At 44.3% G+C, this 26,644-nt stretch overlaps 1 protein-coding gene across 1 annotated transcript; it reads right to left on the bottom strand.

Annotated features, from left to right (window-relative positions):
• Positions 1–26,148, bottom strand: ptpn23a (protein tyrosine phosphatase, non-receptor type 23, a). The gene is made up of 24 exons (XM_028580866.1): positions 25,866–26,148; positions 23,712–23,786; positions 22,202–22,329; positions 21,492–21,568; positions 19,339–19,388; positions 19,014–19,145; positions 18,856–18,936; positions 18,624–18,755; positions 18,458–18,505; positions 17,711–17,767; positions 17,518–17,576; positions 17,325–17,404; positions 16,850–16,964; positions 16,675–16,740; positions 16,091–16,236; positions 15,152–15,469; positions 14,265–14,419; positions 12,571–12,902; positions 9,294–11,823; positions 8,833–9,017; positions 8,593–8,697; positions 6,838–6,976; positions 2,411–2,524; positions 1–1,340 (listed from the first exon to the last, which is right to left on the bottom strand). The coding sequence occupies exons 1-24, from the start codon at positions 25,947–25,949 to the stop codon at positions 747–749; spliced, it is 5,802 nt and encodes a 1,933-aa protein (XP_028436667.1). The 5' UTR covers positions 25,950–26,148; the 3' UTR covers positions 1–746.
• Between the last annotated feature and the right edge of the window lie 496 nt (positions 26,149–26,644).

Here is a 26,644-nt window from a genome sequence, read left to right as displayed (position 1 = left end):
TTGTCTGTCTACTGGATTTATTTAATTTTTTTGTTTGTTTACAATAATGAATGATTAGTGAAAGTTTACCAGGACGTTTGGAGTAGTCTAACTTTATTTAAGGTATTTACAGTGTTACTGATGAAGAAAAATAATCAACTTGTTAAGACGTGCGGATTTGTATGCTGCTCTGTGTTACCTTGACAACTGAGCTATACACATTGATTGAGTTAGGTGTTTGTGTCCTTAAGATAACTCCACCCAGCTCCTCCGGCCTGCCTGCAACTCCATGCATCCGTTATTCCAGTTCAAAACAATCGCAAGAGAAGAGCAGCCGAACACCATCGCGCTCTCAAGGGGGGCTACAAAAAGTGGAGTGCATTCTGGGATTTTTTGTTGTTGGCCCAGATCTGGTGCTGGGAGTGCAGAACATCCAAACGTAGAAAGAAAAGCAGCAAAGAGCGACAGAAGGAATACAGACAAGTGCATAGTGATCTGGTCCCAGAAGCCGCCAGTGATTGAAGCAGCAGCTAGTGCGTTTGTGTTTCAGGTACCACACGGCTAAAACCCAAACTTCAAAACTGAACCCCTACCGTCTTGCCACCAGGCACGTCTTGGTAATCGATACCGCAAAAAAATGTTGTTACGCTCTCAGGATTCAGTGTTTTGGTTTGTTTTCCTATTATAAGCAGGATTAGAAAGAGCTAGAGGCCTTCGCTAACGCCTGGTGGTAAAGTGAGAGAAGGGCAGCGATGCGTGGACTCGTCTCAGCGCTTGCCGAGGCCCCAGAGCGGGTCCAGGCTGCTGAGCGGGTCGTCACCTTCCTCCCCTCGAGTCCCATGGAGACCCTGACCCTCCGCTGGCTGCAGGAAGCTCTGCTTGGTCACCCTGTGCTTCCCTTTGCCCCCTCCCTCCATGGAGAAGGCCTCGGGCGTCATCGCGGCCAGCAGCTCCAGCGACGAGGGAGCCGGAGCTGGGGAAGCAGCAGGCGGGCTGACGCTGGGCGTAGCCTCTGGGGCCGGCTGGTGGTTGGCTGATGGCGACGTGGAGGGGGAGGCCGCGTCCAGGCCGTTGGGCGGTGGTGGAGAGTGGGTAGGGCAGGTGAGAGGCGGGCTGAAAGAGGAGGGGGGCTGGGGATCTGTGGGTGGATAGAGGTCCTGGAGCAGCTGGACTTCACCCGGCGAGTCGAGGCCGGTTAAGATGGCGCCAACCTGCTCCTCCAGGCCATAGGCGGCCTCCATGGCTGGGTCTGTGGCGCTCGGCGGCCGGATGCTGAGCTTGGCGATGGTAGCTTGGATGGAGCTGATAGGCATGTCACCACCGAGGACGAGGTCCTGCTGGGACTCCTGTCTCGGGTAAGGCTGACCAGAGGGAAGGTTCAGAAAAGAGAAATGTTCAGATAAGAAGAGACACGAAGAAACATAAGTGCTTCTAACTTATAATTAGGGTTGGGTATCGGAAACCCGGTGCTAATACGGCACCGGTGCCTAAACATTCGGTATCTACCGGACCGAATCGCAACGCAGATTTCGGTGCCAATTAAATGCCTTTTGCGCTGCTCTCTGATGCTCCGAAACAGACGTTAGAGGCAACAGAAGCATCACTGCTAGCAGCTGGAGTAAACACGGTTACAATGCTGACAGCTAAATGGTGTAGAAGTGTGTCTGTATTTCACTGGAGAGGATTCCAACAGGGGGACGTTAAGCAGTGTGCAGCTGAAAAAAAATTAAAATAAACTATTAACCTATTTTAATTATCGGTTCAGGCACCGGCACCAGTATCGGAAAAAAAAAAAACAAACGATACCCAACCCTACTTATAATAATACAATTTATTTATAATTAATAACTCCTGCTGCTCTACTGACAGCCTTACGGACAATAAAAGGAGTTACCTCGTCTGACCAGAACACGTAGAAATCCTTTGGAACATTCAGGTGAGCAAAATATAAGATAATACAGCATTAAAACTAAAGTAAGGATGATGAAACAGGTTGGAGCTACCAGGGAATGAGATTCAATAAGTTCACTAGAGGAAAAGCAATTCTATTCTACTCCTTTAATGACACTGAAACATTTTGACTTCATAGACATGTTATCAATAATACCAAAGAGTCAGATCCCCCAAGTTATAAAGAAAAGACGTTTTCTTTTGACCAGGTATTAAGATAACTGTCTGGTAGCTCTGCCTGCAGATTTCTGCAATATAATGGGAGTGAATGGAGTTTGGTTTCCTATGGGATACTGAGGGTCAGTTAGGTTCTAAAACTAAACAAAAAAAAAAATCAGGTCAGTTTTCAAACTACATACTGAAAGGTAGTCACATCGTCTGGGCACAGAGGCAGGTGAATCCGAAAATTCCCAAAGCCAGTTTACTCATTTTACCATCTAGTGCGCCTGAATAAGAGTTTTGGACTTTGACGGTGTCAAACCTTTGTGGCTGCAGAGTTGGTGTTCTTGCTGTAGGTGGCGGTAGTGATCCCGTGTCTCTGAAGGACCTGCTCAGCGTGCTTCAACACGGCCTCATAGCAGAACTTCAGGTGGAGCTGGAGACGGTGCAAAAGAGACAATTATTTAATTTGCCTTTATTATGTGAAAATCTTTTCCCCCTGAGGTTTAGTGACTACTTCATGTACTATATTTGTGTTGTAAATTTAAAAGTTCATCCTGCTATTTTTACAACCCTTATTGAGTCAGCTGCACTATGCAGGATGTATCAGCACCTACAGTATATCATCAGAGGAAACCACAAAGTGGAGCTACAGTGCTCAGCATAAAAGAATACACCCATGCTAAAGTTGACTAAAAAGAGGAATAAAAACTAATCTTTTGGAAATTGATCTTAATGCCTTAATTAAATAAAATTTGTAAAAATCCAACTTTAAGGACACCAATTTTCTTTGTGAATGAATAATGTATCGTAAATAAATAAATGTTCTTCCTTAAAATACAAACCCCTATGTTAAATTCCCGTAGAGGCAGGCAGATTTTTATTTTTAAAGGCCAGTTATTTCATGGATCCAGGATACTATGCATCCTGATAAAGTTCCCTTGGCCTTTGGAATTAAAATAGCCCCACATCATCAGAGCAGAGATTGAGTGACCCTGCCCGGAGGAAGCCCGGGGCCCCCGTCTGGAGCCAGGCCCAGACGGTGGGCTCGTCGGCGAGCGCCTGGTGGCCGGGTTTGCCACGGAGCCCGGCCGGGCACAGCCCGAACAAGCTACGTGGCAACTCCCTCTCCATCCCATGGGCCCACCACCTGTGGGAGGAACCGTTGGGGTCGGGTGCGATGCCACATGGGTGGCAGTGAAGGTCAGGGGCCTCGACGGACCAGACCCGGGCAGCAGACGCTGGCTCTGGGGACGTGGAACGTCACCTCTCTGTGGGGGAAGGAGCCGGAACTGGTGCGGGAGGTGGAGCGCTACCGGTTAGATCTGGTGGGGCTTACCTCTACGCACAGTCTTGGTTCTGGAACCATACTCCTGGATAGGGGTTGGACTCTTTTCTTCTCGGAGTTGCCCAGGGTGTGAGGCGCGGGCGGGTGTGGGGATACTCACAAGCCCCGGCTGGCGCCGCTGTGTTGGAGTTTACCCGGTGGGCGAGAGGGTCGCCTCCCTACGCCTGCGGGTTGTGGGGGGAAAACTCTGACTGTTGTTTGTGCATATGCACCAAACAGGAGTTCGGAGTATTCGGCCTTCTTGAGACCTTGACTGGAGTCCTGCATGGGGCTCCAGTGGGGACTCCATTGTTCTGCTGGGGGACTTCAACGCACACGTGGGCAATGATGGAGACACCTGGAGGCGTGATTGGGAGGAACGGCCTCCCTGATCTAAACCAGAGTGGTTGTTTGTTGTTGGACTTCTGTGCTAGTCATGGATTGTCTATAATTGAACACCATGTTCGAACATAGGGATGCTCATAAGTGTACCTGGTACCAGAGCACCCTAGGCCAAGGTCAATGATCGATTTCATAATCGTTTCATCTGATCTGAGTCCGTATGTTTTGGACACTCGGGTGAAGAGAGGGGCAGAGCTGTCAACCGATCACCATCTGGTGGTGAGTTGGGTCAGAGGGTGGGGAAGACTCTGGACAGACCTGGTAAGCCCAAACGTGTAGTGCGGGTAAATTGGGAACGTCTGGAGGAGGCCCCTGTCCAACAGACTTTCAACTCACACCTCCGGCGGAGCTTTTCGTGCATCCCTGTGGAGGCTGGGGGCATTGAACCCGAGTGGACAATGTTCAAAGTTTCCATTGCTGAAGCTGCAGCGAGGAGCTGTGGTCTTAGGGTCTTAGGTGCCTCAAGGGGCGGTAACCCACGAACACCGTGGTGGACAACGGTGGTCAGGGAAGCCGTCCGACTGAAGAAGGAGTCTTTCCGGGATATGTTATCCCGGAGGACTCGGAGGCAGTTGCAGGGTACCGAAGGGCCCGAAGGGCTGCAGCCTCTGCCGTGAAAGAGGCAAAGCAGCGGGTGTGGGAGAAGTTTGGAGAAGACATGGAGAAGGACTTTCGGTCGGCACCAAAGTGCTTCTGGAAAACTGTTCGCCACCTCAGGAGGGGGGAAGGGGGAACCATCCAAGCTGTGTACAGTAAGGATGGGACACTGTTGACCTCCACTGAGGAGGTAATAGGGCGGTGGAAGGAGCACTTTGAGGAACTCCTGAATCCGACTAATACGCCCTCTATGTTAGAGGCAGAGCTGGAGGATAATGGGGGATTGTCGTCGATTTCCCAGGCGGAAGTCACTGATGTAGTCAAACAACTACACAGTGGCAAAGCCCGGGGATTGATGAGATCCGTCCAGAAATGCTCAAGGCTCTGGGTGTGGAGGGGCTGTCCTGGTTGACACGCCTTTTCAACATTGCGTGGAAGTCTGGGACGGTGCCAAAGGAGTGGCAGACTGGGGTGGTGGTTCCCCTTTTTAAAAGGGGGACCAGAGGGTGTGTGCCAATTATAGGGGTATCACACTTCTCAGCCTCCCTGGTAAAGTCTACTCCAAGGTGCTGGAAAGGAGGGTTCGGCCAATAGTCGAACCTCGGGTTGAGGAGGAACAATGCGGTTCCGTCCTGGTCGTGGAACAACGGACCAGCTCTTCACTCTCGCAAGGATCCTGGAGGGAGCCTGGGAGTATGCCCAACCGGTCTACATGTGTTTTGTGGATTTGGAGAAGGCGTATGACCGGGTCCCCGGGAGATACTGTGGGAGGTGCTGCGGGGAGTATGGGGTGAGGGGGTCTCTTCTCAGGGCCATCCAATCTCTGTACAACCAAAGCGAGAGCTGTGTCCGGGTTCTCGGTAGTAAGTCGGACTCTTTTCAGGTGAGGGTTGGCCTCCGCCAGGGCTGCGCTTTGTCACCAATCCTGTTTGTAGTATTTATGGACAGGATATCGAGGCGTGGTCGGGGTGGGGAGGGTTGCAGTTTGGTGGGCTGGGGATCTCATCGCTGCTCTTTGCAGATGATGTGGTCCTGATGGCATCATCGGCCTGCGACCTTCAGCACTCACTGGATCGGTTCGCAACCGAGTGTGAAGCGGTTGGGATGAGGATCAGCACCTCTAAATCTGAGGCCATGGTTCTCAGCAGGAAACCGATGGAATGCCTTCTCCAGGTAGGGAATGAGTCCTTACCCCAAGTGAAGGAGTTCAAGTACCTTGGGGTTGTGTTCGCGAGTGAGGGGACAATGGAGCGGGAGATTGGTCGGAGAATCGGGCGCAGCGGGTGCGGTATTGCATTCAATCTATCGCACCGTTGTGGACGAAAAAGAGAGCTTAGCCAGAAGGCAAAGCTCTCGATCTACCGGTCAGTTTTCGTTCCTACCCTCACCTATGGTCATGAAGGCTGGGTCATGACCGAAAGAACGAGATCCAGGGTACAAGCGGCTGAAATGGGTTTCCTCAGGAGGGTGGCTGGCGTCTCCCTTAGAGATAGGGTGAGAAGCTCAGTCATCCGTGAGGAGCTCGGAGTAGAGCCGCTGCTCCTTTGCGTCGAAAGGAGCCAGTTGAGGTGGTTCGGGCATCTGGTAAGGATGCCCCCTGGGCGCCTCCCTAGGGAGGTGTTCCAGGCACGTCCAGCTGGGAGGAGGCCTCGGGGAAGACCCAGGACTAGGTGGAGGGATTATATCTCCAACCTGGCCTGGGAACGCCTCGGGATCCCCCAGTCGGAGCTGGTTAATGTTGCTCGGGAAAGGGAAGTTTGGGGTCCCCTGCTGGAGCTGCTCCCCCCGCGACCCGACACCGGATAAGCGGACGAAGATGGATGGATGGATGGATGGATCATCACATTCCCTTCATCATACCTACAGATTGGCATGGTTTTATTTCAGTTAGCCTAATAGCTGGTTTGATTTGCATTGACATATGATCTTATGGAAAGTACCCCATGCCAACGTCTTAAGGAAGAACATTTATTTATTTCCAATACATTATTCATTCACAAAAGAAAATTGGTGTCCTTAAAGGTTGGATTTTTCCTCATTTTTTTAATTAAGGCATTAAGATCAATTTCCAAAAGATGAGTTTTTATTCCTCTTTTTAGTCCACTTTAGCATGGTGTATTCACTTATGCTGAGCACAGTGCAATGCAGTCACCTTATTAACTTGTTATCCAGGAAATTACTTTTTACAAAATTGTTATTCTTCTCAGATTGGAATCAGGAAAACTTTATCCACCGAACCTCTGATCTCCCATCAGCCACCAGGAGGAAATTAATGACCAAGGAGCGCACAGTCTACCGAGGTCACGCAGATTTTTTTGAATTTTGGAGATAAAGTCCCTAACAATTACCACCTGTCCAACCCTGCCTACTGCAGCTTTCAAATACAAAGCCCAAACACAGCTTCAGCATTCGGTGGGTCTGACCTTCTCCTGTAGCATGTTCTTCCTCTGTTGTCTCATCTTCTTCACCAGCACTGGAAGGTCTGGGATCCCGTTTCCTGCCTCCAGCTCCTGCAGCGCAGCATACAGCAGACAGAAGACGCCGGTGCGTCCCACGCCCGAGCTGAGACAAACAGACAAGAGTACAGGCTGATTAGCAACACTCTGACCACATCACTGATGAGTTCAAATGACTGTGGATCAAGGAACTAGATCATCTGGTGTGTCCGTGCTGTTTTTTGGAACCTGAAAAACACAATTTGTATATTGTTTCTAGGTGCTATTTAGGATGGAGACAATACCTAGTAATCACGTCCCAGCACTATCACTTTTGCCTTGTACTTTTGTCTTTAATTGCTCTTGTATAGTTCATATTTCTTTTTTCATATTGTAATTTTATATACCTCTGTAATTACCATCTGTAATTATTCCTTGCTGCAACAAACACATTTCATTCCTCTGTGGTTCAATAAAGGCTTATTTAATCTTATTTTCTATTTATAATTTGTATCTGTTTAGTTTTGACTTTGTGGCATATTTTTATTTATTGAAGTGCTTTATGTTGTTGTGTGTTGGAAATTAAAAGGTTAATTTGGTACTTTACCGGGAAAATGTGAGCTTTTTTTAAAAGTACACAGGCGTTGCTGGGTTGAGACCAGGTCGATCAACTGCAGGCTTAGAATTTAATTTAACTAGATTTCAGCGGTGAGACTGAAACCTCTTTATTGTACATTTTTTTAACTGGATTCATTCTAGCTATTTAAAGTAAAAACCAAACTTTTATTTTGCTGAGGGGCTCTTTTAACGCTTTTAATGACCCTTTTGGGTCTCTGACCCATGCGTTTGAGAATGCCACAGATTAGGGACACATTTGATCATTTTTGTAACATGGGATCATTTCTTTTCGTTCATGTTTCACTAATTAAAAAAAAACATGTGGATGAACATGCAAAGTTCTTTTTCGGATTCTCAATTTATCTGCAATTTGAAGAGAACTCTTATTGATAAACTTCCCGCTGTCACCATTTACGATCTGAGTCTTAAATTGCCTTTGTGAAGTAGGTCTCTGTACCAATCCCTTTTAAAGACACTATAGAAATTAGAGTCTGACCGATTAAGGATTTTTAAGGCCGATATAGATACAAATATTTGGTGATTTAAAAATCCGATATTCCGATATATCTGCCGATATATATATATATTTTAAAATCCAGAAACGCCTAACAAAACATAAACAGATTTCCCTAAAATTAGTTATTTGTAGTTATTTAGGAGTCCTCATAAAATAATATGATAATGCAGTTTAAAAATAAACTTGTTTGTTTTATTGTCACAACAGAACAGAGGAACATCAAAATATGTTAAAGTTCTGATAAATAAAATTTATAAAAATACAAACTTAAGATATGAAACTTAGGGTTAGACACAAGTGTTGCCAACAGGCATGTTGCAGAGCCCCCTCTGGTGGACAAACTATGCAACGCCAACACTCATAACACGGTTGAAGGGTGTGTTTTTATTTAATTTTTTATATATTCATTTATCTGCCATTATAAATGCCAGTACCGATAATTTGGAAAATGCCTAATATCGGCCGATAATATCAGCCCGCCGATATATCGGTCGGGCTCTAAAGAAATGGATTGCAACTTGCAGGATAAACGGCTACATTGTATTAAGCATCGTTTGGCAATCTATTATAATACTGCAAGATTTCAACACACCCTGACACACACTCACCTGCAGTGCACCACGACAGGTGTGTGTAAGGGCCTCTGGTGGAAGTAGTGTCCATTAACCTCCTGGATGAATCGCAGCAGGTTGCTCTTGCTGTCAGGAAGACCCCTGATGAGAAATATGAAGAAACGATGACTCCTCTGATTAAATTAACATGAGCGTAATAAATACAACAATAAAACAACAACAACCTTGAAACGTGTATTTTCAACAGAAACGAGTTAATAAAAATATATGACTCACAGCTCCGGCCAGGAGGTGAACTGGAGATGGACGACAGTGCGTTTTAGGCTTTGGTCGCGGTACTGCAGGCTGATCATGCGCTCGACGTGCGTCGGTGTGGTCTTCTGCGTGGTCAGGATGAGTGTGATTGGTCCCTGAGAGACCTGCTGGCCGCGCTCGGTTGGGAAGTAGCGCACAACCTTTCCCTGGGAGAGATCCAGAGGAACGTTAAAAATAGATTGAAAAAAAAGGAATACGGTAGTTAATGAATAAGGAAATTACATTTGTATCTATATGAACCGTTTCCAAAAATAAACTTTTATTTATTTTTATTATTATATAATTGTTCTTTTGAAAAAAAAAACTGTTAACTTAACTTAAAAAAATTATAAAATAAAAATGTCTGTTTCAATTTTCTGCAGCTGCAGACCATATGTTGTTTTAATCACTTCTATATTAAAACACAGCGAAAACTAAAGTACCTTTTCCAGCTCCTGCTCTGAAACCAGCATGACAACCATTGACACCTTCTGCTCATACACCATCAGCCAGAAGTCTGCCGCTGTGCCGGTGAGCGGAGCCTGTGTGGCAATAAGGCATGGGCAGTATGGCGACAAGTCTTCCACATAGCTGGCGTTGATGTAGTCGTCTTTGCCTGATTGCAGCACCACGCGGTTGAGGTCGTAGGGCATGACGTCCTGGTGACGGTTCTTCATGGTGTAGCAGCGGGCGATTGCGATCGAGAGTTGGCGGGCGTCCTTCTCCTGCTGGTCCTGGAGCTCTTTCCAGCGGGCGTCCAGCACCGACAGGCCACCCTCATTCTCTGAGGGGTGCTCCAGGGAATCTACCTGGGCTCTGTAACGTTCAAGTTCACCGTGAAGACGGGCAACACGCTCTGGGGTTTGGTAAGGGTCGCCCTGGATCAGGAGAACTGCCTGGGAGCTCTTCTTGCGTCGCTCCCCATCCTGCGGGTCAGCTTTGGTGGGTTGGAGGACATTGGTGGGGGCCTTGGTGCCTCCAGGTTGACTCTCGGGGCTCGAAGAGAGGAGGTCATCTGTGCTGGAGTTCTGGCGCTGAAACTGCGATGTGGAGGGAGAGACAGCAGAAGGAGAGGGAAGAGTGGGTAGAGCTGTACCTCCAGGGGTGGGGGCTGGGGTGGGTCTCTGCTGGGGGTTCAGACTTAGAGAGGTAGGACCTGGAGAGGGAGATGGGGAGGGGGAAGGCGAAGGGGAAGGAGGGACAGCGTTGGGTGCTTGAGCCACTGAAGGACCTCCAGGAGAGGGCTGGATCATGTGCTGAGCGGGGGGAACGTGTGGACCATGTGGGCCCATGGCATTGGTTTGCTGGGGGGCACTTGCAGGTACATTCACTCCTGGAGCTGAAGGGTACATAGTAGAGGGCTGCGGATGGGTCATGGGAAGGGGAGCCTGAGGTTGTTGGGAAGCTGCAGGCTGTGGTGCCAGGGGCTGCTGAGGCATCATTGGAGCCCCTCCAGGGTAGCACACTCCCCCAGAATGAGGGGGCTGAGCCTGGGGTTGGCTGGGCATCCGCATGGGCTGTTGGGGCATGTTTGGTATAGGAGGCTGCCCGGGGTGGGGGTGATGTTGTTGGGGTAGTGCACTGGGTGGCATCTGGGGCATAGGGCCCCTTGGCAGGTGGACCTGAGGACCAGGGACCATATGTGGTTGTGAGGCTGGGGACATCTGTGGGTGCAGGGTAGGGTGAAGGGGCTGGCTACTGGGGGGCATGTAGTTCTGCGAGACTGATGGCATTGGTTGACTTGTGGGGGGCATTTGTCCTCTGGGACCACCCGGTATCTGCATCTGTGGGTGGTGAGGAATCTGCTGGGCGTTAGGGGGCATTGAGATTTGTTGCTGATGTGGCAACATGTGTTGGTGAGGGAGTCCAGGGGGCATCTGTTGGTGGGGGTGGGGCAGGTAGGGTTGAGATGCAGGAGGTGCTGGCTGAGAAGTTGGGGGTATGTGTGGCATCTGGCCCTGAGGTGGCCTTGGCAGGGAGCCTGGCATCATCTGAGGGTGCTGCTGGGGCACGTAGCCCTGTGGAGTCTGGTAGCCTTGGGGTATCTGAGGCTGGGGCTGATAGCCATTTTGTTGTTGATGTGGCTGCAGTTGACCTGGGAATGCCTGCTGGTAATGGGGGGGGACACCAGGCTGAGGGGGCATATATCCATGTGGGTAGGCTTGCTGAGCCTGGAGATGAGGGTGAGGGCCAGGAATAGCCCTCGGTCCAGGCTGGTACCCCTGAGGCAGTGGTTGCCCAGTGGGCTGAGGGTACGGCTGCAGCTGCTTCTGCTGCTGTGGTTGGGGTGGGCCTTGAATTGGCATCCCTGGTCGGGGCACAAACTGGGGGTAAGCCCCCATTTGTGGAGGTACAGTGTAGCCAGTTGAGGCTGCAGGGGGGTCATGGTGGTGTGGTGTAGAGGCGTAGCTGGGGATAGGGCCCTGGATGCTATCCACGGTGGTGGTCGATGGCCGAACTGGGACGGGGGCTACAAGGCCAGGTTGGGGGGCTTGAGGAGGGGGTGGCCGATAACCTGACACAGCTGCCTGAGTCGGCATTTGTGGAGGCATCTGTGGAGTCATCTGAGGAAGGGGTCCGCGTGGCATAGGTCCATGTAGAGGCCCAGAAGTAGGAAACTGAGCAATCCGTGCCAGGAGCTCTGGGGGAGGCAGGTTGGCAGGGAAGCGATGAAGACCAGCAGCTGGAGCACCCGGCCAAGGCAGAGAGCTGCTGCCGCCCAGGTTGGCAGAAGGATGCATGAAGGCTTCATGCCCGGGGAGACGAGCTGCAGTGTTGGAAAAAGAAGGAATGTCCGGCGGGAGGCTACGGAGCTCCTCGGGTAGGTCACCCCCCAAGGCCAAGATGGCTGCACTAAGCTCAGCCAACTCTGGATCCTCCAGGCTAGAGCAGGCAGAGTCGACATCTGAAGCCTTGGTATTTAAGGAGGGCTTGGCTGCTGTAGGCCGTGCTGGGGGCTTCTTCTGTGTCTCTCTGAGGAGGAGACAAACACAGAGCAAGTGGAATTCAGGATTTTAAATAGAAGTTTCACCAGAGAGAGAAGTAAATAATTACAATGTTGTCTCCTCTGCTATGAGGCCACATTTCCCTTAAATTGCTTTTTCTATCTGGGGGTCAACATTGTGAAATAGAAAAATGCTTTTTTGTTTTCACTTTGTGACTAAGCCAATATTGCAGCAAAACTTTTTAGATTACATTAAGAGAAGAAAGTGGAGTGGAGGATACCAACAAGATAAAAAAACAGGAAGAGTCTAACTGCAAGCCAGAGCATCACTGTGACTAGCACTGCAACTAACCCACTACCGGTATTTTCATTCTCGATTAATCTGTCGATTTTATTTTTTCATTTAATCGATTAGTTGTTTGGACTATAAAATGTTGAAAAATGTTGATCGGTGTGTTCCAAAGCCCAAGATGACGTCATCAAATGTCTAGTTTTCTCCACAGCTCAAAGATATTAGTTTACTGTCATAGAGGAGTGAAGAAACTAGAAAAATATCCCATTTAAGTGGATTTTTTCTCAAACCGATTATCAAAATAGTTTATTAATACTTAAATTAATAGATTATTTTAATAGTGGACAATTAATCGATAAATCTTTGCAGCTCATATTATGACAGTAATCCACTGTAACTCAAAAATACAGATTTCTTGTATTTAAAAACTTTCAAAAGTCTCACTCCTGGTATTAAAACCTTATTGTTTCAAAGTCTGCCTTACTTTTCCAAGGCGGGCTTCCTGTCCTCTGCCCTGGACTGGCAGAGAGTCTTCGCTCTTTCCAGCAAACGTGATGCTTTGGCCTCCAGGTCCTCGTAGAACTCCTTCCCTTCCTGAGACTTCTTCATCAGGTCCTCATAGGCTTCGTACGAGCCCACCAGTCCCTGCACCGTGCCGTTCCACTGCTGCTCAGTCAGGCTCAGGCCTTTACGGACCGAGGCGTACTGGACGTTGGCCTCGGTCAGGGCCTTCAGGATGTTCTCCTGAGCTGCCAGATTCTGGTCAATATACACCTTCACCTGCTCGTACTTCTTCAGCTGCTCCTCAAATATACGCTGGAAGGACACAGTTTAGTTTATTATTTATTTTTATGATTCATATTTTTTTTAGGGTTAGACAGATTATTGGCCCTGGATGATTTTTGGCAGTTTGCAGATGATCTGTATCAGTGTTTTATTTGCCTGATAACTATAACGTTAATTAATTAAAAAGTAGGCTACTTTGGCTCAGCTACAGCTCTGTGTCTGTCCCTCTGCTTCAGTTTCACTCTCTACTGAGTCTGACTTAATGTTAGAGCTGGGCAATATATCGATATTATATCGACATCGTGACACGAGACTAGATATCATCTTAAATTTTGGATATCGTAATATGGCATAAGTGGTGTCTTTTCCTGGCTTTAAAGGCTGCGTTACAGTAACGTGATGTCATTTTTTTAACTTACCAGACTGTTGTAACTGTTATATTATTTGCCTTTACTCACTTAGTCATTATATCCACATTACTGATGATTATTTATCAAAAATCTCATTGTGGAAATATTTTGTGAAAGCACCAATAGTCAACACTACAATATCGTGACGGTATCGATATCGTGGTATTTGGTCAAAAATATCGTGATATTTGATTTTCTCCACATCGCCCAGCCCTACTTAATGTCCCGCCCACAACACTATCTGACTATTTTTTACTGGGTTATTATGTTGAAAGTTTCTCATTTATTAAATAATTGCTTAAAGCATTATCGGTTAAAGGTTATCGGTATCGGTCTTGAAAAACCAGCATCGGTCGATCCCTACATTTTTTTAAAACAAAACATCAAAACTCACAACATTAACACTTCACCTCCCTGTCTAAACCCCACACTCGCCATCACCGCCACGCTATACAAAATTTAGGAAAAGATGAAATAATAATATTCAATAAAATAACAAAGAAATCGACAAATTGTAAATCAAATAAACATATGATGTATGATAACCCCATAAGCACATTGCATAGGTCTCTCCACAGTACATGGCCTTCTAGGAGACCTCCAAAAAGCTCAGGTACTTTCCCAATTTTTTGGTGTAAACACTTAGTCTTGCAAACAGTTTGTATGACATTCTTTCAAATGCTGCCACTCCAGCCATCTCACAAGTCCATTCTTGGATTGAAGGTACTACTTTGTTCCTCCATACTCTTAGCAGAACCTGTCTGGCTATCATTTAACTAGTTTGGACCCAGCATCTTATGTGCTCATCTATCCCGCTTAGGACACAGGTTGGTCTCACGTATAAATAATACTTTAAGAAAGATTGTGTACTAAACAAAAGCCACAAGATATTACAAAACCCACTGCCTGGTGCAATTTAAAAACGTGCAGACTCTTACTTCAAGTCCCAATCCGCATGTTTTGTGTGGACTTTACGTCATACCTTCATGTCTGCCCTTTCTGTGGTGACGAGGGTGGAGGTGATGTCGTCCTGCTGGATGAGGTCGCGGAGCTGTTTCTCCAAACAGCCTCTCTGTTCCCTCATTTCCTGCACCTTCCCCAGGATTCGCTTCATACACTGCAGCCCTGCAACTTCCTCTGCATACATGTACACACACAGGAGGATTACAATACGATTCATAACATAAGATTGAATTCAGCATGACTGATACATCTGATACATCTAAAACATCCGTTTAGCATGTTAAATCTCATGCAAATGTCATCTTTGTAATTGTGAAGCATTTTGTAATCCTGGTTTTTAAAAGTGCTGTATACTAAATAAAGATTTACTTACATTGAGTTTATATCTAAATCCATAAGATAAGCTACATACTGTACCTATATTTCACAACACAATGTAGCAGACACTGCTTCCCTTTACAATTAAACATCTGAAACCTTTTCAGCTCTTGAACACTTAACCCTTGTGTTGTCCTCGGGTCAAATTTGACCCGTTCTAAAGTATTTTTAAATCAGAAATATGGGTTTCTTTCAACCAAATTACCCACAAATAACATTGAGGTGTGTATTTACGTCGTAGAGAACCAATAGAATGTTCTTCGCAGGAAAATAAATGATTACTTTCAATAGATTTTGGATGTTTTATTCAATTATATAGCATTTAAAAAAAAAAAAAAAAAAAAAAACAGTTTCAAAACAGCATCCTGACTAAACTTTGACCAGTCTGTGATCCAATCAACATCCTCTGATGTTAACTATTAGTCATAATAAATCATAATTTCTGCTTTTTTTTATTATTCAACTATAAACACATTGTGCTAAATTACACACACATACTCAAACCCTCACCACCAAACACCCCCTCACCTTCGCTGAGCTGGGGTCGGGGCAGGGCCTCTTTCAGACTTTCCAGTGGCCCACCCAGCAGACGCAGGTTGCTTATGTGTAGGTTCATGGCCCGGTGGAGCTCCGTGTTGGTAAAACTGGCCTTCTCGTGGGCCTCCATGTACTTCTCCAGGTCCCTGCGGATCTCAGCCAGAGCCTGGGCCTGCGCTGCTGGGTGCGCCTCGGCTGCAGCAGGGCCGCCAGCCTCCTGAAGGGCTCGCAGGCTGGCCTCGTCTGCCTCTAGGACGTCTCTGATCTCCCTCAGTGAAGACTCCACATCGGTGAAGACACCGGAGAGCCCTACAGAGCCAAGGAATGTCACAGGCATCATTTATACTGAAGCACACAAATAGGTGCCGCATAGAACACACAAGCAATCATAAAAGTGTGGCAACAAATCGGTGCAGACAGGGGGGCACTTGCATAGTTAAAAGGCTGCAAGAGAAGTTTGTGTTTATAAACTATGTACAAAATGGTTTCGGTGCTGTGATATGAAATTTCATTGGTATTTCATTTACATATGAATAAGATAAGTAGAATAAGCTCTGTGTACATCATAAAGCCTATTCTTCTAAAGATCCATCACATATAAAAACAAAAACAAAATCTCAAATCCTTAAATGTTAAAAAGTCATAGTAAGTTAAACATTACCTTAAAAAAGTATCCATAGGACTTTAGTAATTGTCATAATAAACATTAATTAAAAGTAATTCTCAAAACTGTCAAGGTTTGTCTTCATAAGGCCTGCTTGTTAATTTGTTTTAGCTAATTAGAGACTATTATATAATAAATCACGATTTTTTTTAAAATCAACATGTGAATTTATTGGTATTGCTAAAAATGAGTAGTCATATGTGTATTAGTAGTCTGGTGTGTGTGTGTGTGTGTGTGTGTGTGTGTGTGTGTGTGTGGCCACTGACCCTGCATGGACTGGATGAGACTCTTGACGGTGTCAGGTCGGACACTGAGAGCAGCACACTTCTCCATCAGGACCGGAGGGATGTGGCTGTACATGTCCAGGTTGTCCACCGACTCCGGCTCCAAGCCCAGAGAGTCCATGAACTGCCTGCAGTAGGAGACCAGACCAGTCAGCTCATACTGACACAGTCAGTAGTAAAATATTTAATCTATTCCTTTCAGTAAATCACTATTACTTTAAGGCATCAAGTTCAGAGTGTAATGGAATGGCCATGAAAGGTACCATAATTCTTAAAAATTATAGATTCTTGTAGGAATTGATCTTTGGATTTATGGACATTTTGATTTGAGGAATCAGCTGAGGGTGGTGGGATTTTTAGTTAATTTTAATAGAGAACACATACAAAAATTACACATACAAGAATTTACCCAATCACTTCATGGAATGCACTTAAATTGGTAACATTACATGTGTCTGTTATTTAAAGTCATTCTTTCTGACAATTCTCAGTCCATACGCATGTCAAAAGTACTATGTTTACCATCCTGACTTAAATTTAAAAAAAACACACAGACACACACTCACTCTAGTGTTTCATTCTTGCTCTCAATCTTGATCATGACGTCTCTCAGCAGCTTGGCCTTCTCCTCACTGGAAAAACAGAAACATAAACATAACCACAGACATTAGTAAGCTTTTTTTTGACTGACTGAACACACTCTTTTTCATCTTCAACTTAGCATCCACTGAAGGTGCCTACCTGTACAGAGAAGAAGCTTCATGGGCAGCCATGGGCACCAACTTGGCAAACAGGTCTGGTCCAGTAACACTGGGGTCTGTGGGGTTGACTGGTAGCGCTTTCACCAGTGGGGCACCTAAAAGGGCACAGAGTAGCTGCTTTTACTGGCGCAGTAACACATTAATAATTTTATATACAATAGATCAACAGAAGACAAGAAAGGAAATCTCATCAATTGCAAAACAGCTACAGCAGAAGCTACAGAATCACTTCATAATCTATAAAGTAATGTAACAAGTCCTACATTTTGAATTGAGTCACATACTGTACACTGGCCCAGTTAAACACAGCCAAAGACACACAACGGGCTGTTCCTATCACTCTGCATACATACATTCAACAAAATACAGCTATATGCAAATGCAGCTTTGCATGCACACAGTGATAAAGGCGCTGTGTGCATGAGAGTGAACACACTGAAGCTACTTCCTGTTACCTTTGACTGAGGCCAGAGTCTCCAGAGAAGGAACCGTCTCGTGATAGATGAAGTCATTGTCCTTTTTTGCTGAATTAAACCTGTAGGTGAAAAGACAACATCTTAACATGCATGTCTACAGGTTTTGATCAAAAGCAGGACAGCGGTGAATCTACATGAAAATACCAAAATTATGACAAGATTTATTGCTCACTTTCCCCCGATAACATCCATGGTGAATCTCAAGGCATCCTGCACACTGTCAGGTTGACCCTGGTTGTAGCAAGACAAGAGACAAAGGAGAGTTGGTGTGTAAGTGTTGGCACTGTTTTACAAAACTAAAGACAGGCTGCAGTGACACAAAAAAGATCTGATCATGTGTTGCTGGGAAGACAGTGCCATTCTACCTTGGCCAGCTTGATGGCTTCACTGAGCTTGTCCAAGGAGCTCTGCAGGTACGCCAACTGTTGGAAACACAACATTTTAAGTAAGCAACAGAAATAAATGCAGGGGAGTGGAAAAATGGAGTAAGAAAGACCGAGTGAGACATTGAGACATTTAGCAGAGGGAAAAGCAACTTACTATGACTACAACAGTAAAAAACTGCTTAGGAGAAGTTTAAGTAATTATTGTGACCCAAAATAACAGATAATAATAATAATAATAATAATAATAATAATAATAATAATAATAATAATAATAATAATAAGAGCTAGAATTTCCGAGTACTTCTGTGTTTCTTTAAGATAAAAATGTGGTTTTCTTAAGTGGAATTCACAGCCAGGGAGCGAAAGCCGCCTGAGAAGAAAGAAAAGTCCATCCCATCATACTTACAAAGAAGTTTGTCAAAACAGAGTCTTGCTTTTTATTTGACATTGGCTTGTTGAAGCGAGTTAAGAATTTCATTATTTTTATACGGAAAGCTGCCGGAAAATATGCAAGCTTTCTTTCAGCTTTTCTTGCAGAGTTTCTTTTTTTTTTTTTTATTACTTGCAAAACCAAATATTGCAAATAATGGTTGAGTATGTATTCATTTTTTGTAAATGCCTGGAGTTTCTGTCTGGAACAATGCAGTGACCGACAGTATCAAAGCCACAGCGCCCTGACAGTGAAGGGGAAAAAAAAAAAATCTTTAATGTGAACTTTGGTCCTACCCTCTCTCCGTACTTCTGCTGCTCCTCGGCCTGTTTTCCCATATGAAGCTGTTCAGAGAGAAAAACAAAACTGTCATCAAATGCCAACACACAGGCACGTTCATACATGCTACTGAATACTGAATTACCACTCCCACTCTCACTTTCACACACACACTAGACTCACATGTGCAATAGAAGCAAAGTAGTAGATCTTCATCTGAACCAGTTTCTTCCAGTCTTTCTGAATCTTTCCCAGCATAGACGCTGTCTCCGAGTTCTCCAGAGCCCTGCAGGCCTCTTTGTAGTAATCCACCACCTGCAGCACCACATCCAGTTATTAACCTCTAATATTGTAATACGGTGGATATGACATGATGTAATTAAATGTAATTAATAGTCAATGGTAAGAAGTCGACCTGAGCGCTGATGCGAGCAACCAGGAAACTCTTCCGGTTGTCTAACATGGACTTCTCCAGAAGACACTCCTGAGCCTGGCCCTGGGAAGCAGACATGGGTTGATGACACATTTTTCGACGTTGTGCGTTTGGGTGTTGTTTGCACACGGGTAACCTACCAGCATAAGGTTGATGTTGAGGTTAAGAATCTGGTGGCTCATGTCCACGCTGAAGTTGTGGCTGAAATGGTCTCTCAGGTAGGAGAACGCCCCCGCCGAGCACTGGAAGTGCGTGCACGACACCTTCATCCCCTGGACAGAGAGCAGAGAGTCAGTGGGACTGTGTGTGCATACAAGTTTGTGCATAACTTGTTTAAAAAGGCAAAATATGTGTCAAACCATTCTGAATTAAGTATTGTGGTGCTGCAGAGACATCCCAGCCTACAAAAGGTATCCTACAGACAGAGTGAGTGTGTTTGTGTCTGTGTGTGTGTGTGTCTCTTACCTCCTCAGACACCCTGTTATCCATGGCTCCCAACATGGAGTGCAGGGCCCCTACGGAGAATCAACAGACGGATTCAGTAAGGCTTCACATTGATAAGAGTTTAAAATTACAGTAACACTTGAATTACAAAAAAAATAATATTTTCCATGCCACTTGGAAGTACGTGAAGGTGTGCCAGAAATGCTTGGCATACACGTTGACTACGATCAGTATTTCTCTGCAGCTTTTACTTACAGTAGGTTAGTTTCCGATTTCCTTAAAATGTTATCTCAGTGAGTTTTTGTGGTTTGATGAAGCACAGTTGAGAGAAACAGAAATCTGATCAGGGACTGTTCATAAAGATAGTCATGATGCAGCCATGTAGCTAGAGCTGAAACAATTAGTCAATCACCAGAATATTAATCGGCAACTATCATTATTATTTATGGTCAATTGTTTGTTAACTGTAACTCATTTTTCAAGCAAAAATGCCAAACATGTTCCAGCTTCTCAAATGTGAGGACATAATGTTCTTCCTTATCTTACATTACAGTAAACTGAATATCTTGGGGTTTTCTACTGTTAATTGGACTAAAAAAAGCAATTTGAAGACCTTGGGCCCTATCTTGCACCCGGGGCAGCGCAAAGCCCGACACAAGTGTCTTTGCTAGTTTAAGACCAACGCAGTTGTCAATTTCCTGTCCAGCGCACACGTTGTTTAAATACCAAATCCACCTGCGCCCATCTGGGCGCCCATGGGCATGCGGGGCTTACAGGGAGGTGTGTTCAGGTGAATTAAGGAAGCGGAAAGTGATTGTGCCATTTACCAACAAAAACCTGGTCTAAAGTCAATAACGCAGCATTTCATTGTTATTTTTGGTGGCATAGTGCTCGTGCCAAAGATTTCTTCTCCTGAAAATCTCTTCTTCCTGCTCAGCAAATCCGCCATCATAATACCAATGCTCCAAGGTCCAAACGCGCCTGGTTTTTAAAGGGAATGAGAGATGACATTCTGATTGGTTTATTGCATGTTACGCCCAAAACACACCTATGAATTAATGAAGACACTAAGTTCAACCCTTTTGAACCATGCGCCTGGTGCATGGACCCTTTTTTCCACCGTTAAACTAGCAAAAGTGAATTTTGTACACGCCCTAAACCCAGCTGCGCCATGCGATTCACGCCGTGCGCTTAGATCGTTAAAATCGGGCCCCTTAACCTTTGCCACCTTTCACTGTTTTCTGAGGTTTAAAGGTGCTCTAAGTGATGTGACGCGTTTTTTAGGCTACAACATTTTTTGTCACATACAGCAAATATCTACTCACTATCTGCCGGTCCCCTGAACACACTGTAAAAAAATGCGGTCTCTGTAGACAGCCCAGGCTCCACAAACTGCAACAAAAACAAACTGTGCCTACCTGCCCCAAAAACAATAACAAACAGTGTTCCAGCCAATAACGACAAGAAGGAGCTGGTTGAGTCATGAATACGCATTGTGGAAGTAGCCTACGTGCTAACGTTGCTGCAGTGATGGCTCAACCAGCTCCTTCTTGTCGGTTTTTGGCTGGAACACTGTTTGTTATGGTTCGTGGGGCAGGTTGGCGCAGTTTGTTTTTGTTGCTGTTTGTGGAGCCTGGGCTGTCTTCAGAGACCGCGTTTTTTTACAGTGTGTTCACGGGACAGGCAGTTAGCGGAAAAATGTTGTAGCCTTAAATACGCGTCACATCACTTAGAGCACCTTTAACCAAACAATTGATTAATACAGAAAATAATCAGCAGGTGAAATGCAACTCAATTACTCAACAATTACTACTGAAATTGTGAAATCTATGCTACAAAAACTAAAATCATATATAGAAAAAATGGATGGTTTTAGCTAGTTTTAGCTATGTTCAAGGGCTTTTGACCACAAAATAATAAAATAACTTAATATGTGTCTTCTTTTGTGTAATTTATGTCAGTTTATGTTTGTGTTTTTCTGTAAGCGTGCTGTGAATAAGAATTTCCCCTTGGGGACAATAAATTCTAAAAGTCTTTTATGATTAAGATTTGTTAAGTGACCAATTGTGTTTTAACTAGTTTACACAGAAAATTGTATAAGTTTACAGTCCCTGCAAAAGTAAATTTGTTCAAATTCCAAAGTTTTCCAAATTGCTCTACGTGACATAACTCACCAAGATTGTAGAGAATGCAGGCTTGCTCATAGCTGATGTCATCGTGGGTGACTGTTTTTCCAGAGAAGATTTCTGTCCTGCACACAAACAAAGATAGAAAAGGGTATATTACAGAGCATACATCAAAAATACAATGGAGTTGAGTGTGTATACACAATATGATTTTGTGAACAATTCATTTGAAAACCTATACAGCTACAGTACAAAAATAGACATACAAGTTATAAGCTATCTTACAAATCATTTGCTCAAGAAACCATATAAAAATGTTTAAAGTAAAACAAATAAACTTCATTAATGTCATGCTGCTGTAGTAAAGTAGGAAGTTCACATCAGAGCAGGACAATATGACTGGAACTTTTAATATTTAACAAAAGGTTAATATTAGCAAATAAATATACAGTCTCAGTCTGATCCCATTCTGTACAAAGGGAGGGACAATCCTATAATCAAATCTGCTAGAACCAAGCCATTTATTAAAAACTACTCTGACACATGCTTAACGGAAAGAGATCATTGCATGCATTCAACTGTTTTGTAAAATGTTCCTGTTATTTTGTCCACTCCCGTACATAAGGATCCAGGCCAGTGAGCTGACATTTTCATCCAAAGGACACTAAAATAAGCTTCCAACCACTAGGTAGGTAGGTGTGTGTGTGTGTGTGTGTGTGTGTGTGTGTGTGTGTGTGTGTGTGTGTGTGTGTGTGTACCATGAGATGGGAACAGCAGCCTCCTGGCCCGTTCCCATGGGTACTCGGCTCTGGAGGTAATGCAGCTGGCCAAAGTACTTCCTCAGTGTGCTGCATCCCTCGAAATCCCTCGTCACATTTACCGCACTCTGTGAAACGAACACAAATACCGTGTGTCAAACACACTGTGAGCCAACGACATCATGTAACCCTACAAGTTTCAGAATTTCAGAATCTTGGTGGCGTTTCCAAAGAGCTCATTTTTAGGTGTTATTTGGACTTGAATGCTGACTGGGATCAAATCAGGGGTGGATGTGCAACCTGGCACGAAAACATCAGTACTGAGTGGAAAACACAGCAGATATCACTTAGTGGTAAAATTGAGCATTTCACTCCACTCATCTGCCATTAGTGTTTCCCCAAGGAAATAAAAAATAAAATAAAAACGCAGACACATTCAGTGGGATTACATTCTCATCACGATGTCCTCAACTCCAACTCAATTTATAGTGGGAGTGGGTTCTGTAGTTGTAAAGCACACAATATAGGTTACCTTCCATCTTAAGTGGAATCTCTGCAAAAGATTTGCAGATATGGGAGAGATTTCATTTTGCCACAAAAAGGACAAATAACTGTGGCCGGGTTGGATCTGTGGGTAGAGCAGGCGCACATGTACGGAGAGATTTGTGCCTCGACGCAGTGCTCCTGTGTTGGTTTGTTTTTACTATGGCTGCAGCATGGGTTAAGTGCCCAAGACAAATTTCCCACCACGTGGGACAATAAAGTTAATCTTGAATCTTGATCTCAACTAATTTACCTAGCCATCAAGTACTGGAGAGATGGCAACACACCAAGAGAAACCAGGCACTGTCAAGTAACATTTTATATAAGAATCACAACTTTCTGGCGAGCTCCATATTGTCTTTGTGCCGTTTATCTAAATCTTTGATATCATTTAATCATAGCAGGCTGTGACGACCTTCTTATACCATATTGTTTTTTTGAGATCCTTGTATGTTTTCTGCAACATCAGATACTTACAGCGCTAATAAGTCTGACATTTCCTATTATATTTTTTTTACTTGTAGTGGTCATACATAGAAATGTACTGAGGCTGTAACCAGGGAGCGCTTGTTTTTCTTGTTCGCCGTATTAAAATGGAATTTGAAGTAGACAACTGGGAAACACTTTACTTGAAGGTATCTACATAAGAGTGACATGACACGGTCATGACACAGTCATGACACATGAACCCTAACCCTATCTCTAACCCTAACCATAACTTGTCATGACAAAAACCGAATGACATTTACTAAAAGAAGAGTTATGTCATCAACGTTTATGACTTGACATGACAGCGTCATGTCACTCTTATGTAGATACCTTCAAGTAAAGTGTAACCGACAACTGACTAAGTTTCACTGTGTTCATCGGCAGCTCTAAAAGGAAGCCATATCATGACAGATGGAGCCACAGAGGTCTGACAGAAAATGATTCTGCTGTGTCTGGAGAAGTTTCACACAGTCCCCACCTGCCGCAGCGTCTCCAGTTTCTTCAGCTGTTCGTTGTAGGTGTCTGGATTCTCTCCATAATTCTTCAAGATGAACTGGAGGAGAAGAGACAGAAAGAACAGGTAGGTAAAAGTGGCACATTTAAAATAAAAAAAACAAAAACAGGTTCCTTCCTTGCTTACTCTGGATAGGCTGCTGAGGATTTGGATTACAAGAAGAAAAACAAAACTCCAGACTGGAATATGTTTTTAAGGCTTTGGCTTCAACAATAGAATCACATTCAACAAAAATCGGACATGCAGGATAACTGTTTAGGAAATAAATGTTTTTAACATTCACTCCAAATGTCTTTTGACTGCAACTTATTCATCAATGTACTAATCTTTGGCCCTAACAAAACATTTGAACTCTCCTATAGGTTTTGGAGTTCTCCCATCATGCTTTGCCAAGACTTTCCTTGTCCCCATGAGCCACAGTAATAAGCAGCAAGTCACTTAATGACAGGTCAGGAGGTGAACAACCCTGCAGACACGCTCACTAGTTTACCAGTGCTTCTGTTTTTTTTTTATAATGAAATCATGGAAGCAGGAGAGTCCTGAAGTGCCCTGAATGATCCACCATGACACAGCGACAAGACAGGCAGGCATTGTCCTGACTTCTACAAGCCAAACATGTGCTATGCTGCCTTCTGTTTGGTTAAACAGATTAAACTGTAGCTGATTAGATATAGAACTAATGCCTATAGGGAACGTAACATTAACCTCTTACGTAATATAGTTTGACTCGTTCCAAAATGAGATCCAGCGTTTAAAATAGAAAAGAAATACTACCACTGTTCAATAATAACTGTTGTATTTAAGGTTAAGCAAAGCATGGGTTAATATTGAGGTTAGAAGTCACTTAAAGACATTTGCATATGAAACACTACAAAACATCTTTTAAGTGCTGCTCTGTGAATGAAAGAAAACATTTTACACAAGTCCCACAAGACAAGAAGCATTATTAAATGAAGGTGTTGGTGTGGGCAGTCCATTGCAAAATATCTCACAGGAGTATTACAGACAGGAGTTACAGTAACCCACGAGGGCAAAGATCAGTTATTTTAACTGCACAAGGAAGGTGCTGGAAAATGGGTCACCAGATAAAGATGAGAGTAAAACGCAATAATGATCTGCCTTTTTTTTCTCGTAAATATTGTGATGTTTGAGAAGTAGGATGTGCTTTTCAGTGTTATACACTGACATCACGCCTGACTATACATCAGGTTGTCATGCCATTATAATAAGAATACATACATGTTGGACACAGTGTGTAACAAGAAGCAACATTTCAGAGCCTATAATTATCTTTCATGCACACTTCCAAGACGCACAAAAACAACTGATTTGAAAGCACTGAGTTAGGTCATGAAATCTAAAACATCATCCAACACCCACATCTCCTCTTGCCTTTTGTGTTCAGTTTATTATCTTTTCTTGTTCTGGGCATTCCTGATGTCATTTTTGTATTCATAGTTTGCATTGTTAATCACCAGCTTTAACTGATTTAGGTCAGAAAGGTATTGTAACAGGGGTGACATAGTCTATACTTTTTTTATAAAGCATGTAAAGAGTGACATGCAAATAAAATACATAGTATCCGTGCCTAATGTGTAGACGGGCTGTTGGTTTGACATGTCTTCCTCTGGCAGGGATTCTACATTTGTGACGAACCTGCTATGCCAGGTGCATGTGACAATGAGATCACTGTTTACTATTTTCTATGTCGGTAGCTAGTCTGGTTGGGCCGTGAGAAGCCAGGTTCGTTATTTTAATAATAAGAGGCAATGTGTGCCTCTGCCTTCAACGCGGTTTATTCACAAGTAACGATATTTAGCCACTTACTTGAGGGCTAGCTAATTATGAACTTCGACTTGAGCTGCTAGCTTATTATTAGCTAGCATGAAGCTAACGTTAGCAAACAAAAGGCGGTGGTCAGGGAGATTTGCCAGAATCTGAAAGCTAGCTAGCTAAGGTCTGAAAGAAATATCCCATCCCCGACATTGAGTAACAGCTGGCTAACTGTTTTAACGGGGACTAACGTTAGCTTCTTGGTTGGGTTATCCAGTCGTCCATAATCCTTGTTTGGTTGACTTTTGACTTCAGCCCTGTTGCTCCATTCCCCACCCAGCTCACCTGCCTGACACACGGACTGAACTGGAACTCCCCAGCCTCCTTCAGATCAAGCCAGATCATCGGCATTCGGGGAACCGCCTCCATCGCGGCCGAGTCTACACGGGACTGTCGGCCGTTACAATATCAAACCCACGTCGGTAGTTTTGTGGACGTCAACGGTTTTCCAAAAGAAGAAAAGCAGCTTTTTTCCTCCAAACAACAGTGTCATGTATCCATTTACACTTCAACCGGAAGCTGGGAGCACACGTGACGTAAGCTCCTAACCTACAGCACCCGCCGCGTGGGTTCGTGGGAAATGTCGTCAGAATCAGAATGAGATTTATGTAGTAGTAGTAGATTTTTTTTGTTTATTAAATATGTTTCACTTGCATGGAATTTACCTTGTGTGTTTGGTTAATAAACATATGGAAATGGAATAAACAAAGAATCGTGCAAAGTCCTGCAACAGACAAGAACATAAATATAGAATAGAAATATTACATTAAAAAGCATGTGCAATAACTGTTTCAATGCTGTAGGCCTACAGTTTTGTGTAGGGTGTGCAAAATATTAATCTGGATGTGCAAAAGGTCACAGTATATATAATATGTGCAATGGTCAGGGATAACATACCAGGATGTGTGTTAATGTGTTAGCAGTTAGGTGCAACTTGAATACTTTCCTATTTGTCCGTTTTTAGCTAATTTGGTGATTGTTTTTTTTTTCTTTAATTTCAACACTGTACAAGAAATGAAAGAAAAATGGTTTATGCAGTGCTGAATCACCATCACCGCAGTTAC

Source organism: Perca flavescens, chromosome 6 (assembly GCF_004354835.1).
Source record: "Perca flavescens isolate YP-PL-M2 chromosome 6, PFLA_1.0, whole genome shotgun sequence".
Taxonomy (NCBI): domain Eukaryota; kingdom Metazoa; phylum Chordata; class Actinopteri; order Perciformes; family Percidae; genus Perca; species Perca flavescens.
This window is presented reverse-complemented; position numbering and strand designations above follow the sequence as displayed.

Excerpts from the sequence above, each read along its gene's own strand:
- ptpn23a (XM_028580866.1), bottom strand. The coding sequence starts at position 25,949 with ATGGAGGCGGTTCCCCGAATGCCGATGATCTGGCTTGATCTGAAGGAG. Across the intron at positions 23,787-25,865 it reads TCAGTCCGTGTGTCAGGCAG|TTCATCTTGAAGAATTATGG; the intron begins GTGAGCTGGGTG and ends CTTCTCCTCCAG. Across the intron at positions 15,470-16,090 it reads TCTCATCCAGTCCATGCAGG|GGCTCTCCGGTGTCTTCACC; the intron begins GTCAGTGGCCAC and ends TTGGCTCTGTAG.